Source organism: Oryctolagus cuniculus, chromosome 1 (genome assembly GCF_964237555.1).
Source record: "Oryctolagus cuniculus chromosome 1, mOryCun1.1, whole genome shotgun sequence".
Classification (NCBI taxonomy): domain Eukaryota; kingdom Metazoa; phylum Chordata; class Mammalia; order Lagomorpha; family Leporidae; genus Oryctolagus; species Oryctolagus cuniculus.
In genome coordinates this window covers 93,473,995-93,485,855 of record NC_091432.1, presented here as the reverse complement: position 1 = coordinate 93,485,855, position 11,861 = coordinate 93,473,995, and the positions used below count along the sequence as shown (strand labels likewise).

The following is an 11,861-nucleotide window of genomic DNA, read 5'->3' as shown; positions in this document are numbered from 1 at the left end:
CCGGGACTAGAACCTGGTGTGCCGGCGCCGCAGGCAGAGGATTAGCCTATTGAGCCGTGGTGCCAGCCCCAATGCTTTTATCTTCTATGAGAAGTACTGAAGGAGAGTTATGGCAAAAATCTGCATCAGTGGGGCCTCCTCTGTGCTGTGGTGTAGTGGGTTAAGCCTCCACTGTGGTGCTGACATCCCATATGGGCACTGGTTCATGCCCCAGCTGCTCCTCTTCCAATCCAACTCTCTGCTATGGTCGGGAAAAGCAGTAGAAGATGGCTGAAGGGGCTGGTGCTGTGGTATAGTGGGTTAAAGCCCGGGCCTGAAGTGCTGGCATCCCGTACGGGTGCCGGTTCTAGTCACAGCTGCTCCATTTCCAATCCAGCTCTCTGCTATGGCCTGGAAAAGCAGTAGAGGATGGCCCAAGTCCTTGGGCCCCTGCCCCATGTGGGAGACCTGGGGGAGGCTCCTGGCTTCTGCCTCCTAGCTTTGGATCGGCACAGCTCCAGCCGTTGCGGCCATCTGGGGAGTGAACCAGCAGATGGAAGCCCTCTCTCTCTCTCTCTCTCTCTCTGCCTCACTGTAATTCGGACTTTCAAGTAAAAACAAATAAAAAAAATCTTTAAAAAAAAATGATGGCTGAAGTCCTTAGGCCCCTGCACCTGGGTGGGAGACCCAGAAAAGGCTCCTGGCTCCTGGCTTCAGATTGGTGCAGCTCTGGCCATTGTGGCCATCTGGGGAGTGAACCAGTGGATGGAAGATCTCTCTCTCTGTAACTCTTTCAAATAAATAAAATCAATTAAAAAAATTTTTAAAATCTGTTTCTATTAAACTTTTATACTTTAAAATTATCCAGTTTTAATCAAAAGAACCTTTTATGAAATCATAATTAAATCATACTCATAATTTCTTTATGAAATCATAATTAATTACTGTTGGATAAAAGTATAGGTTGCTGTAGCAGAGCCTTGCTGCCCAAAATGTGGTCTCCAGACCAGCAGAATTGACATCATTTGGGAACTTGTGAGAATGCAGAATTTTTGGTTCCGCTTCAGACCTCATGAATCAGAATCTATTCTTCAACAGCTCTTTTCAGGTGCTTCACATGTACATTAAAGGAGAACTGCTGGTCTAGACAATACCGGCCCACTATATATATCAGACTTTGGGAAACAGTATGTCCTCTACTTGTCCTCACTCTTAAGTACTTCCTAGGCTCCCTTCAAGTTTCAGGTTGCAAGTCTCTTGAGAGTCCTTTTCCCCTCCCTCCATCCCTCCCTCCCTTCCTTCCATCTTTCCTTCCTCTTTTTTTCTTTTTCTTCATTTTTTTGGTAAAGAAAAAGCTTTATATGTCTTTAGAAAAATTTATTTTTTAAAAGTTATTATCACTTTTTAAAAATAGAAATGAAAAGGTCATTGAAACATCCTGTTTTAATATCCCAAAACATATAAACAATCTCTATCACCAATTTAAGCAAAAAAACTCTTTAAGTCTTTGATTTAAGTGGAAGTTTCTGGGAAAAGTCCTGTGGATTATCTGCAGCTGTGATTGCTCTGTGTCACTCTCTGACTTCATAAGGCATCACTAGTTATGTAATCCCTGAAACATCTATAAACCACTGGCTGCACCTAGATTTTTGTCTGCCTTACCAAGGAAGGAGCTATTTTTGGTGATATGTGTGAATAGAACCCATCTAATCTAGCGTTTGTGCTTTTTTTGTTTGTTTCTATCTTGGTCTGTTTTGATTATTTTTCTCATTTTGTTTAGTTTGCTTTTTTCCACCTTTTCTTTTTTCACTCATTTTGTCTTTTTTTTTTTTTTTTTGCATTTTCTCATTAGTATTATTAGTGTAGTTAATGTGGGTTTGCTTTTTTTATTTTTTTGCAGTTTTCCTCTTTTTTGTTTTCAGCTTTATTTAGATAGCACTTAGTCTTGCTGCTTAGTTTCATTAGTGTGGCTGGTGATGTATGTTAGTCATATTAGCAGTCCCCTTGTTATCCCTTCCTTTTTATTAGATATTGAGGTAAGGGTAGTGGATTAGTTAGTATTTGTTGACAGAGTAGTTTAGAGAGGGTAGTCTTTAGATAGCGTAGATATGTGGATCCCAGGATGGAAGGCCCTGGGCCTTCTAGCATGAAGTTTATGCTCTTGATGGGTTCCACATCCTGTACACCGTCTGCCCGGGCAGCTGCAGCCTGGTGAAGCTCCCATTCCACTTTGCAGCTGAGAAGCACGTGGCTGTCAAAGTGCTAGGCAGAACTGCAGCAAGCCCTTTAGCTCAAGGAATCTGGAGGAGAAAGCGCCACAAAACATCAGGCCCTTCAGCTCACTGAATCCGGAGGAAGCAGTGGCTGTCACGAAGACCCTACATCATGAGAGCATCGTCCAGCTCCTGGAGGTGAGGCACACACATAAGCATGCGTGTCTAGTGACAGAGCTCGTGAGCAGGAGCCATCTCTGGCCTAGGTGATGCTGCAGGGCTGCTTGCGGGAGGCCCAGGTCAGGTCCACGTTCAACCAGACCCTGCCGGCTGTGCACTACTGCCATGCAAGCTGCCTGGCACATAGGGACCTGAAGCTGGACAATCTGCTATTGGGCGTGCACAAGACTATCAAACTGGCAGACTTTAGGATGAGCTGACAGCTGGCTGAAGGACAACTGGTGAGCAGGTTTTGCGGGACCCCACAGTCCTGTGCCCCTTGAGCATTTCTGCCGGAGGACTAGGACACCTTCAAGGCTGATATCTGGAGTTTAGAGGTGATCCTGTTCACCACCACGGTAGCAATGCCTCCCTTCTATGGGAGGAACCTGGACGAGCCCAGGACTGTGTCTTGTGTGGTTGCTACCTGCTGCCGTGTCCAGTTTGCTCAGCCCTCAAGGACTTTCTAGGATGGCTGCTAACCTTGGAAATGGCCTAGGAGAGGCCCGCGCCGGAGCTTGTGCATAACCAATGGTGGGGCCCACCTGCCACCCCTGGAACATCCTTCTCTTCCGGGGGAGGAGTGACGGTCCCCACTGAGGGGCTCTTTCTTCCAAATCTAACAGTAAAATGGCTGCGCCCCCGAGATGGATTGGCGCTCTTGCGTTCTCCGGACACAGAACTGGGGCTCCAGGCTCCAGCTTGAGCAGGCAGTCAGTCGTCTCATCTCATACACCTGTGCTTGGGCAGCCGCCGGGGCCGCTGCAGCCGCTGCGAGACGAGAGGCCTTTTCGCTGCTGGGGTCTCCAGGATCCCACTTCTGGCTTCTTCTCTGCGGCAGTGGCTGGGGCGGGCGTCTCCATCTCGGCCTTCCACTGTCCTGAATGCTACCTGAGGGAGACAAAAGTTTGCCTCTAGCACGCAAGTGGCCTCGTGGGCCTACATCCCGACTTGGCTGGCGCCACAGCTGCCACCTCAGGCCGAGGTGGGCCCGGCACGGCCGGGGACCTAGAGGGATCAGGCCGGCACCCAGTGCCTCCCCAGGCTCCCAGACTCGCTCCAACCGCTTCTTCCTGCCTCCCCCCTTCATTTTTAATTTACTTATAGACAGGCAGAGACAAGGGGCAGGGAGGGGTCCCAACTGCTGAGCAGGCACTTAGTTGTACTAAAGAAAAGCTGACTAATACACTGACCTATTTCGTATATGTGAGCAATACAAATGATTTGACTCAGTTATCCCGGTTAAATTTTTGTTGTTCGCCATAAGCACATTTGCTGCCTCCATGTATTTAATTTAAAACAATTTGAGCTCTTAGAGATTATCTTTAAGTAGACAACATTTTATAAGTTTAATTTATAGGTAATTTATTTTTTAAAATTTATAAATTAAGTGAATTTTAATTTTATTAAATATGTGGATGGTTCCTTATGTATGAAGTTAACTTACAGGCTGTAACCATAGTTACAGTGTAGATTTTAGGGCCAAGCTGATCTGCCCTTCTTTCTGCCCCTTGATAATTGTATGACAGTAACTTGACTAGTTACCGTGTGTGCATCTCAGTTTCCTCATCTGGGTAGCTGCGTTCACTGAGGAAAGGCAGGTATGTTTTCATCTTGGTGCTGTTTGTGTGCTGAGTACAGGAGCATCATTACTCTTGCCTTATTAACTTGGACTTTGGCATAGCGACATCCTGTGGTTTATGATTGCCAGTAGATCTGCCGGCAGTTGAAAGGTACCATGGCAAAGAAAGGGTTAAGTCTGAGTGCCAGAAAGAATTCTGGAAGTTGCACAGAGTTGGGTGGGGCACAGAGGGAAGGGATTGGGTGGAGTTAAGGCCCCAGGAAGATATAAACAAGTAGGGGCTGGAATTTGTCTCCATTCTCTGACAGAACTCCTGTCTTTTGACATTAATTTAAAGCTTTTTAGGGCTGTCAAGAAAAGCAGTTCCTCTGCCTTTCTAGTGACTGGGTACAACTCACGTCGGTTTTTGTTTGCTTTCTATAAAAATATATTTTATTGAAAAATCTTGTTTTTTGGTTTACATTTGTTTAAACAAAATTTATGAAATCTTACAAAACAAGGTACCCAAATTTCATTGCTACTCAAATCAATTTGGCCCACCCCCAGCACTGGGTTCGGGGAAGGGGTAGGGGTAGGGTCTAAGGCCCAGCCAGGGGCCATAACTATTGGCTGAGATGGAAGAAAACACTTCAGAGATAAAGTAGGGATCTAGTCCAGGGAAATCAGTGCACAGAAATAGGGTTGTAATGGAGGGGATGGCTTTGATTGTTATTTACATGTTTTTCATTATGGGTACACCTACTGATAAACCTATACTTAATCTAGGCCCTGACTGGGAGTGCTTGAAGATAAGGACTGTTGAGCTGTTTCACACTGTTGTGTGTTAAAATGGAATTCTAGTCAGGGACCCTCCATACTAACAGTGATCAGCATCTTATCAGCCTCCCCGCCCTTTAGCCCTTTATCTGCCATTCCTCATCTTCTAAGGGACCATGGCCCAGTGGTGTTTCTCCTTTGGAGCAATGGCTATACTTGTCAGGTTCCATCAGTGATTGTCCTCAATGACCTTTGTCAGTGTAATTATACATCTAGCATCTAGCACAGCCACTTTCAAGCCACAGGTGAACCCTGCAATGTCAGGGAGCTGCAGGGGGTTGGAATGAGGGATTCCTAATCGGGCAGGTCTCTTTGCAGATCCCAGATAACAAATTCCTAGGATTTTACTTTTGTTTTTCCAGAAGGGGTGTTGTTGATGCTGTAAAAGATTGTTGTGATTTGTATTAAAAAGTACAGAAAGCACAAGAACTTTGCAAAAGCAGCTCATCATGTTCTTCAGACATGCACTTGAATAATTATCATCATAGATCGGATAAGAGATGTACAAATGTGTGCATTCACCTTTTTTAGCTATTGGACCACACAGTTCTCAAGTGCATGTACTTTTTAGTTTTGTAGCTCATTGGGAATGTTCTAAAATAAGTTGGTTTGAGTATGATGCAAAGGCAAGTAGACCTGCATAGGTGGCATTTGGAATTTTTTTTTTCTCATCTGCAGCTCCCTCCTTCTCCTCCTACTGTACACATAGAATATCTGTAGACTCTCAGGTGTATCCAGGTTTCTACTCTCCAAATAAGCATACATTTTCTCTCATTCATCCAGCCAACCAGAGATGATGGGTTGTGAGGATTAGTGAGTTGATACACCAGAGGGCTTAGAAAAGACTCTAGCAAACAGAGAAGTGCTCAAGTATTAGCCATAGTTATTACTTACTAGGAGTTTTATGTGCTGGAAGTTTCAGTAGTTACAGAGCAGTCTTCTAAAAACTTTTGAAATAGAAAGGGAGACGTAATATGTATAACACAGCCAGAGCAACTGTTTAAGAAACAATCTGATCAGGTCCTGTGGTATTAAAACTCCAAGCACTCTGGCCTCAGAATCAGCCCTTAAGGCATTAGGATCTGGCTGACGAGCCCATGAGAGTATTTTAGGCATGGAAAGCCATGACACTCTGGCAAAAAACAAAACAAAACAAAAACCTAAATGAAAGATCTCTGCGAGTGAGATCCCAGCAGAAAGAACGGGCCATCAAAGAAGGAGGTACCTTTCTCTGAAGGGAGGAGAGAACTTCTACTTTGACTATGACCTTGTCTAAATAAGATTGGAGTTGGTGAACTCAAAAGGCTTCCATTGCCTTGGCAACTCATGACAAGAGCCTCAGGTGATTACTGACACCATAAACAAGAGTGTTAATTGTTAAGTCAACAACAGGAGTCACTGTGCACTTACTCCCCATGTAGGATCTCTGTCCTTAATGTGTTGTACAATGTGAATTAATGCTATAACTAGTACTCAAACAGTACTTTATACTTTGTGTGTCTGTGTGGGTGCAAACTGTTGAAATCTTTACTTAATATATACTAAATTGATTTATATATATATATGTGTGTGTGTATATATATATATATATATATATATATTATAACTCCAGTCCTTACCAGGCCTGTAGTGGCCTGGCCTCTGCTTACCTCTTGAGCCCATCTTGCAGCAAGGTCTCTTGTCTTCTAAACTTCAGTTATAGTGGGTTTTTTTCATTTCCTAGAATTGAAGCTCCATGCAGGAAAGATTTTTTTCTTCTGTTTTTGTTTAGTGATGAAGCTGGAACACTTCAGATGATACGTGGCACACATGAAGCAATCAGTATATGTTTGTTGAATAAATGTCAACTTTAGTACTTGCTGCTCTTACTTAAATATATCCCACTCCTTATTCTCACTACCTCCCTTCCTTCATTGAACTACTTTTTTAAGTTTAACATTTTTAGAATTTTCATTTTATTAGAGAGAGAGAGAGAGAGAGAGAGAGAGTAAGTGAGCACAAGCTTCCATCTTTCCATCTGCTGGTTCATTCTACAAATATCTACAAGAGCCAAAGCTTGGCCAGGCCAAGGCTGGGAGCCAGGAACTCAATCTAGGACTACCCCATGGGTAGCAGGGGCCCAAGTACTTAAACTTTTATCTGCTGCTTTCCAGATTAGCTTTCCATATTAGCAAGAAGCTGGAATTAGAAGCAGTGTGTGTCTTAAACCAGGTCTCTGATATGGGATGTGGGTATTCCAAGCAGTGTCTTAACCTCTATGCCAAATTCTCTCCCCTTGGTCTAAGTCTAATATCACTTCTCAAGAGAGTAATTCCCTGATACTCTCATTTGAGTTAAAGCCCCATCCTACATGCTTTTTTTTTTTTTTTTTTTACTATGGTTAATTCTTTCATTGCAAATTATTTAAAGCATGGTAATGACCATATCTCTTTTGTTTATTTTATACACTCAAGTCCTAGCTTATTGCCTGAGTCATTTGAAAATTGTCCATTTATTAAAGTGAAAAATAGCTCTAATGGAAAGTAGAAGATGAATTCTACAGTGCTAGAAGAATATCAATATAAAGTATTTGAAATTTAGAGGCAAAACTATTATTTATAATGACAAGAATTAGGGAATGCTTAATGGGTGATACAGTATTTCATCATGGCTTAATGGATGGGTAGGATTTGGAGATGGTGAAAAATGTTAGCCCCTGACAAAATAAAGAGCCTGAGCAAATGCAAAGAAGTTCTGTTGATGCTGTGGTGTGCCCCCCAGAACGCCTTTCAGAACGGAGGCATTCATTCCCCCAGCTGATGCATCATGCTCTGGGGATGGCTTATGGTTGAATACCTCTCCAGGAACTGCTCATGAGCAAAGGGTGCCGCTTCATTCACATTTATATTACCTCCCTGACAGCCAGAATATAATGATTTGACAAAGCTACCCCTTTGCCTCAATTTGGGACATTAAGAATTGATGGCGGGGGGTGTTGGGGTGCAGGGTGTTAAGCAGCTGCTTTAAATGCTGGTATATCATATTGGAGTGCCAATTTGAATCCTGGCTACTCTGCTTCTTGCTGCTGCTAATGTGCCTGGGTGGCAGCAGATGATGGCCCAAGTGCTTGGATCCCTGTCATCCACATAGGAGACCTAGTTGGAGTTCCTGGCTCCTGGATTTGGTCTGGTGCAACTATAGCTACTGTGGACATTTGGGGAGTGACCCAGCAGATGGAAGATTTTCTCTCCCTCTCTCTCTGTCTCTCCGTCACTCTGTCCTTAAAATCTATATATAAAAAATTGATTGAAATCTCTGCTGTTACTGCTTCATAGTTCCAACATTTCCCTCTACTTAATTGTACTTCCTTCATTCCTTTATAAGAGAGCACACCTTGACAAACCTCTTATGCACAGATCTGTGTCTCAGGTCTGTTCTCTGTGTAATTTGATTTATGATCTGCATACATTGCAAAACTTGCATAGTAGGATCAGCTGGTCTAGAGAAGTGGGACTTTTTTCATTTTAAGCAATTGAATCTTTCCAATAAAGTTTTTAAAAAAAATAACTGAGGCTTTTTTATTTTATATTTATTTGATGAGAAGAAAGAGACAGATACTGGTTCACTCCCCAAATGCCACAACAGCCAGGGTTGGGCCAGGCCAAAGCTGAGGCGCCAGAACTCAGTCCAGGTCTCCTACATGAGTAGCAGGGACCTAAGTGTTTGTGCCATTACCACTCCCTCCCAGGGTACACATTAGTTCTTCATCCACAATAAACACTAGGCACTAGTTTGAGTCCTGGCTGCTCCACTTTTGATTCAGCTCTCTGCTAATGGCCTGGGCAAAGAAGCAGAGGATGACCCAGGTACTTGGGCCTCTGCCACCATGGGAGACCTGGATGAAGCTCCTGGCTCCTGGCTTGGGGGTGGGGGTGGGGACACTGTGGCCATCTGGGGAATGAACAGCAGATGGAAGATCTCTCTGTCTCCCTTTCTCTCTCTGTAACTCTGACTTTCAAATAAATAAATATTAAAAAAAAGAATTACCCTACATTCCTGTTTTTTCCTCATCTCCCACATCTAATCTACTAGCAGCTTTTATCAACTTCAAGAACATATTCTAAACCTGTCCATTTCTCTTCATCTTTCCTACCCCCACTGTATTATTTCTCACTTGGACTATAATCTCCCAACTGACCTGATCATACTTTTGCTTCATTATAACCTATTATCCTTATAACAGCTGCACAGTCTTGTTGCAAGATCTTGTTGTTCCTCTGCTTAAAACCCTCCAGTAAGTAAATCACAGAACTAAATGTTATAAAAAAGGACACAGTTTTAATAGGCACTTCATCAAAGATATAAAATGAATAAAAAAATAAGCACATTCATAAGCTCAGCATCATTGGACATTCAGGATATGCCAATTAAAACTACACAACCACACTAAGATCTTGTCACTTCTTTGCTTAGAATGTCAAGTCGTATTTGATATAAATGTTAAGAAAAAGGGTTGGGGCGGAATGAGAAGAGCAAAGGGTTTGAACAGATCCTTCATCAAAGATGACAAATACATAGCAAACCAACATGGGACAAACGCTCAGAGGCTTTAGCCATTAGGGAAGTGCCAATTAAAACTACACTGAGATCTCATCATTCTCTGCTTTAGAACAGTCCAAACTTCCATCACTTCTCACCTGCATATAATCTTCTGATCTTTTTCTTTTGCTTCATTATAATCCATTTCCCCATATGAGCTGCATAATCTTGTTAAAGGATCCTGTCATTCCTTTTGTTGAAGTCCTTTGGTCATCACAGACCTGCGCCTAAGTGTACAGGCAAATCAGTAGAAAAAGAATGGCCTTAAAAAAATTTACTTATTTGAGAAGGGGGAAGGAGAGAGAGAGAGAGTGCATTCCCACACACTGGTTCATACCCCAAATGCCTGCAATAGTCTGGGCTGGGCCTGGCTGAAGCCAGGATGTTAGGAACTCAGTTCAGGCCTTTTACATGGGTAGCAGGGACATAATTACCTGAGCCACTTCCTGTTGCCTCCCAGGGTATACATTAGAAGGAAGCTGGAATAAGGAGTAGAGCTGGGACTCAAACCCAGACCTTCTGATATAGGATATGGATATCCCAAATGGCATCCTAACCAACAGGCCAACTGCCTACCCTAGGACAGCTATTTAAACAAATAGAGCTGGAACAAGTGGATATACATGCAAAATAAATAAATAAATAAAGTTGAATCACACTTTGCATTACAAAATAGAGCAAGGATTTAAATGTAAAAGCTAAAATTATGAAATTTTTGAAAGAAAACATGGGAGAAAATCTGTTACCTTAAGTAAAGGTTTCTTAGATAAGACACAAAGAGTGTAAAATACAAGAGAAAAATATAAATAAATTGGACTTAATCAAAACTAAAAACTTCCCTTCAAAAGACATCATATGAAGATTTGTATTTGAATGTTCATTACAGTTTTATTTATAACATCTCCAGTCTGGAAACTGTAAATGTCCATACATAGACAGATCAATTGTGGGGCATTCATTCATACAATGAAACATTACTCATCAATAAAGCAGGACAAACAACAGCACACACAACAGCATGGATGAATCCTCATGCTAAGTGAAGGAAGCCAGACATGATAAACCTACATTGCGCGAGTAGGGCTGGCTTCATGAGCAGACAGCCTGTGCAGTAGTCATCTAGTGCCTCACACTGAGAAAGGCTATGAGCCCTCTTTCATGCTTGGATTTCGCTGCCTTAACATTCTTAATAATTTTTGGATGAGGGACTCTACCTTCAATCAATTTTCTACCAGGCCTGCAAATTACATAGCCACCTCGACTGAGTTCATTGAAATGACATCCTAGAAAAATGTTGTAGTGACAGTAGACCAGAGGTTGTTAGGGGAGAGAGGATGGCCACAGAGAGGCAGAAAGAAACTTCCTGGAGTAATGAAGACACTTCCAGATGATTACTGTGGTGATGACCATATACATTTATTAGGATGAGTCAAATTAAAGTTGGGGAGCTTTTTTGGTTGTATATAATTTATAACCAGCGAAGTACACATACACATACAATTTTATGTAAAGTAATCTCTTCTGGTGTTCCTTCACTTGCAACAGATGCCCAAACTCATTTTATTTCTGTTGGGGAATCGGGGCCTTCTTAGTCTTTGCAGTCTTACCTCAGTTACCCACTGTACTCAGCCATCCTGAGCTCTTGGTGTTTTGAGTGTGGCTAAGCCTTTGCACTCACTAGCTTTGCATCCATCTGGAATTCTCTCCCTCTCTCTTTTCTAAGATTTATGTATTTGAAAGGCAGAATGTCAGAGACAGTGAGAGGCAGAGATACTCTATTCACTGGTTCATCTCTAACTGGCTGCAGTAGCCAGGACTGGGCTGGGCTGCAACCAGGGACTAGGAACTCCAACTGGGTCTCCTACATGTGTGGCAGAGGCCCAAGCACTTGGGCTATCATCTGCTGCCTTCCTGAGCGCATTACCAGGGGGCTGGATTAGAATTAGAGCAACAGGGATTCAAACTGGTACTCCTTATGGGATGCCAGTGTTGTGGGCCCCTAGAATGCTCTTATGTCAATATTCTCATGGCTGGTTCTCATTGTTTTAATCTGAACTTAAATATTGCCTCTTCTGTGAGGACTTCTCTGACCATCCAATTAAAGATAGTCTCAGAAACTCAATCATAGCACCCTAATATAATTCTTTGTGTAGCAATTTTCAGTCCCAGCATTTTCTTTATTTATTTGAAAGGCAGAGTTACAGAGAGAGAGAGAGAGAGAGAGAGAGAAGGAGAGAAAGATAGACTACCATCTGCTGGTTCACCCCCCAAATGGATGCAACAGCCAAGGCTGGGCCAGGCTGAAGCCAGGAGCCAGGGACTTCTTCTGGGTCTTCCAGGTGTGAAGCAGGAGCCCAGTTACTTGTGCTATCTTCTGCTGCTTTCCCAAGCACATTAGCAGGCAGCTGGATTGGAAGTGGAACAGCTGAGAGCGAACTGGCACCTATATGGGATGCCAGCATTGCTGGCAATGG

The 11,861-nt window shown here is 42.9% G+C and overlaps 1 protein-coding gene across 6 annotated transcripts in view; it reads right to left on the bottom strand.

The window, feature by feature from the left end:
* Positions 1-1,792: 1,792 nt before the first annotated feature.
* The window catches only part of CEP126 (centrosomal protein 126), a 141,310-nt gene continuing 131,241 nt past the window's right edge, over positions 1,793-11,861 (bottom strand). For 4 of the 6 annotated variants that reach the window (XM_051849931.2, XM_051849933.2, XM_051849937.2 and 1 more), the window contains one exon: positions 9,492-9,614. Coding sequence is in view for 1 of the 6 variants with exons in the window: in XM_051849943.2 (XP_051705903.1) it covers positions 9,601-9,614 (14 nt within the window). In the remaining 5 variants the exon portion in view is untranslated. Of the gene's footprint in view, positions 3,303-6,458; positions 6,597-9,485; positions 9,615-11,861 lie in introns of those variants that run through there. The other 2 variants (XM_070077315.1, XM_051849943.2) reach the window with 1 other exon arrangement.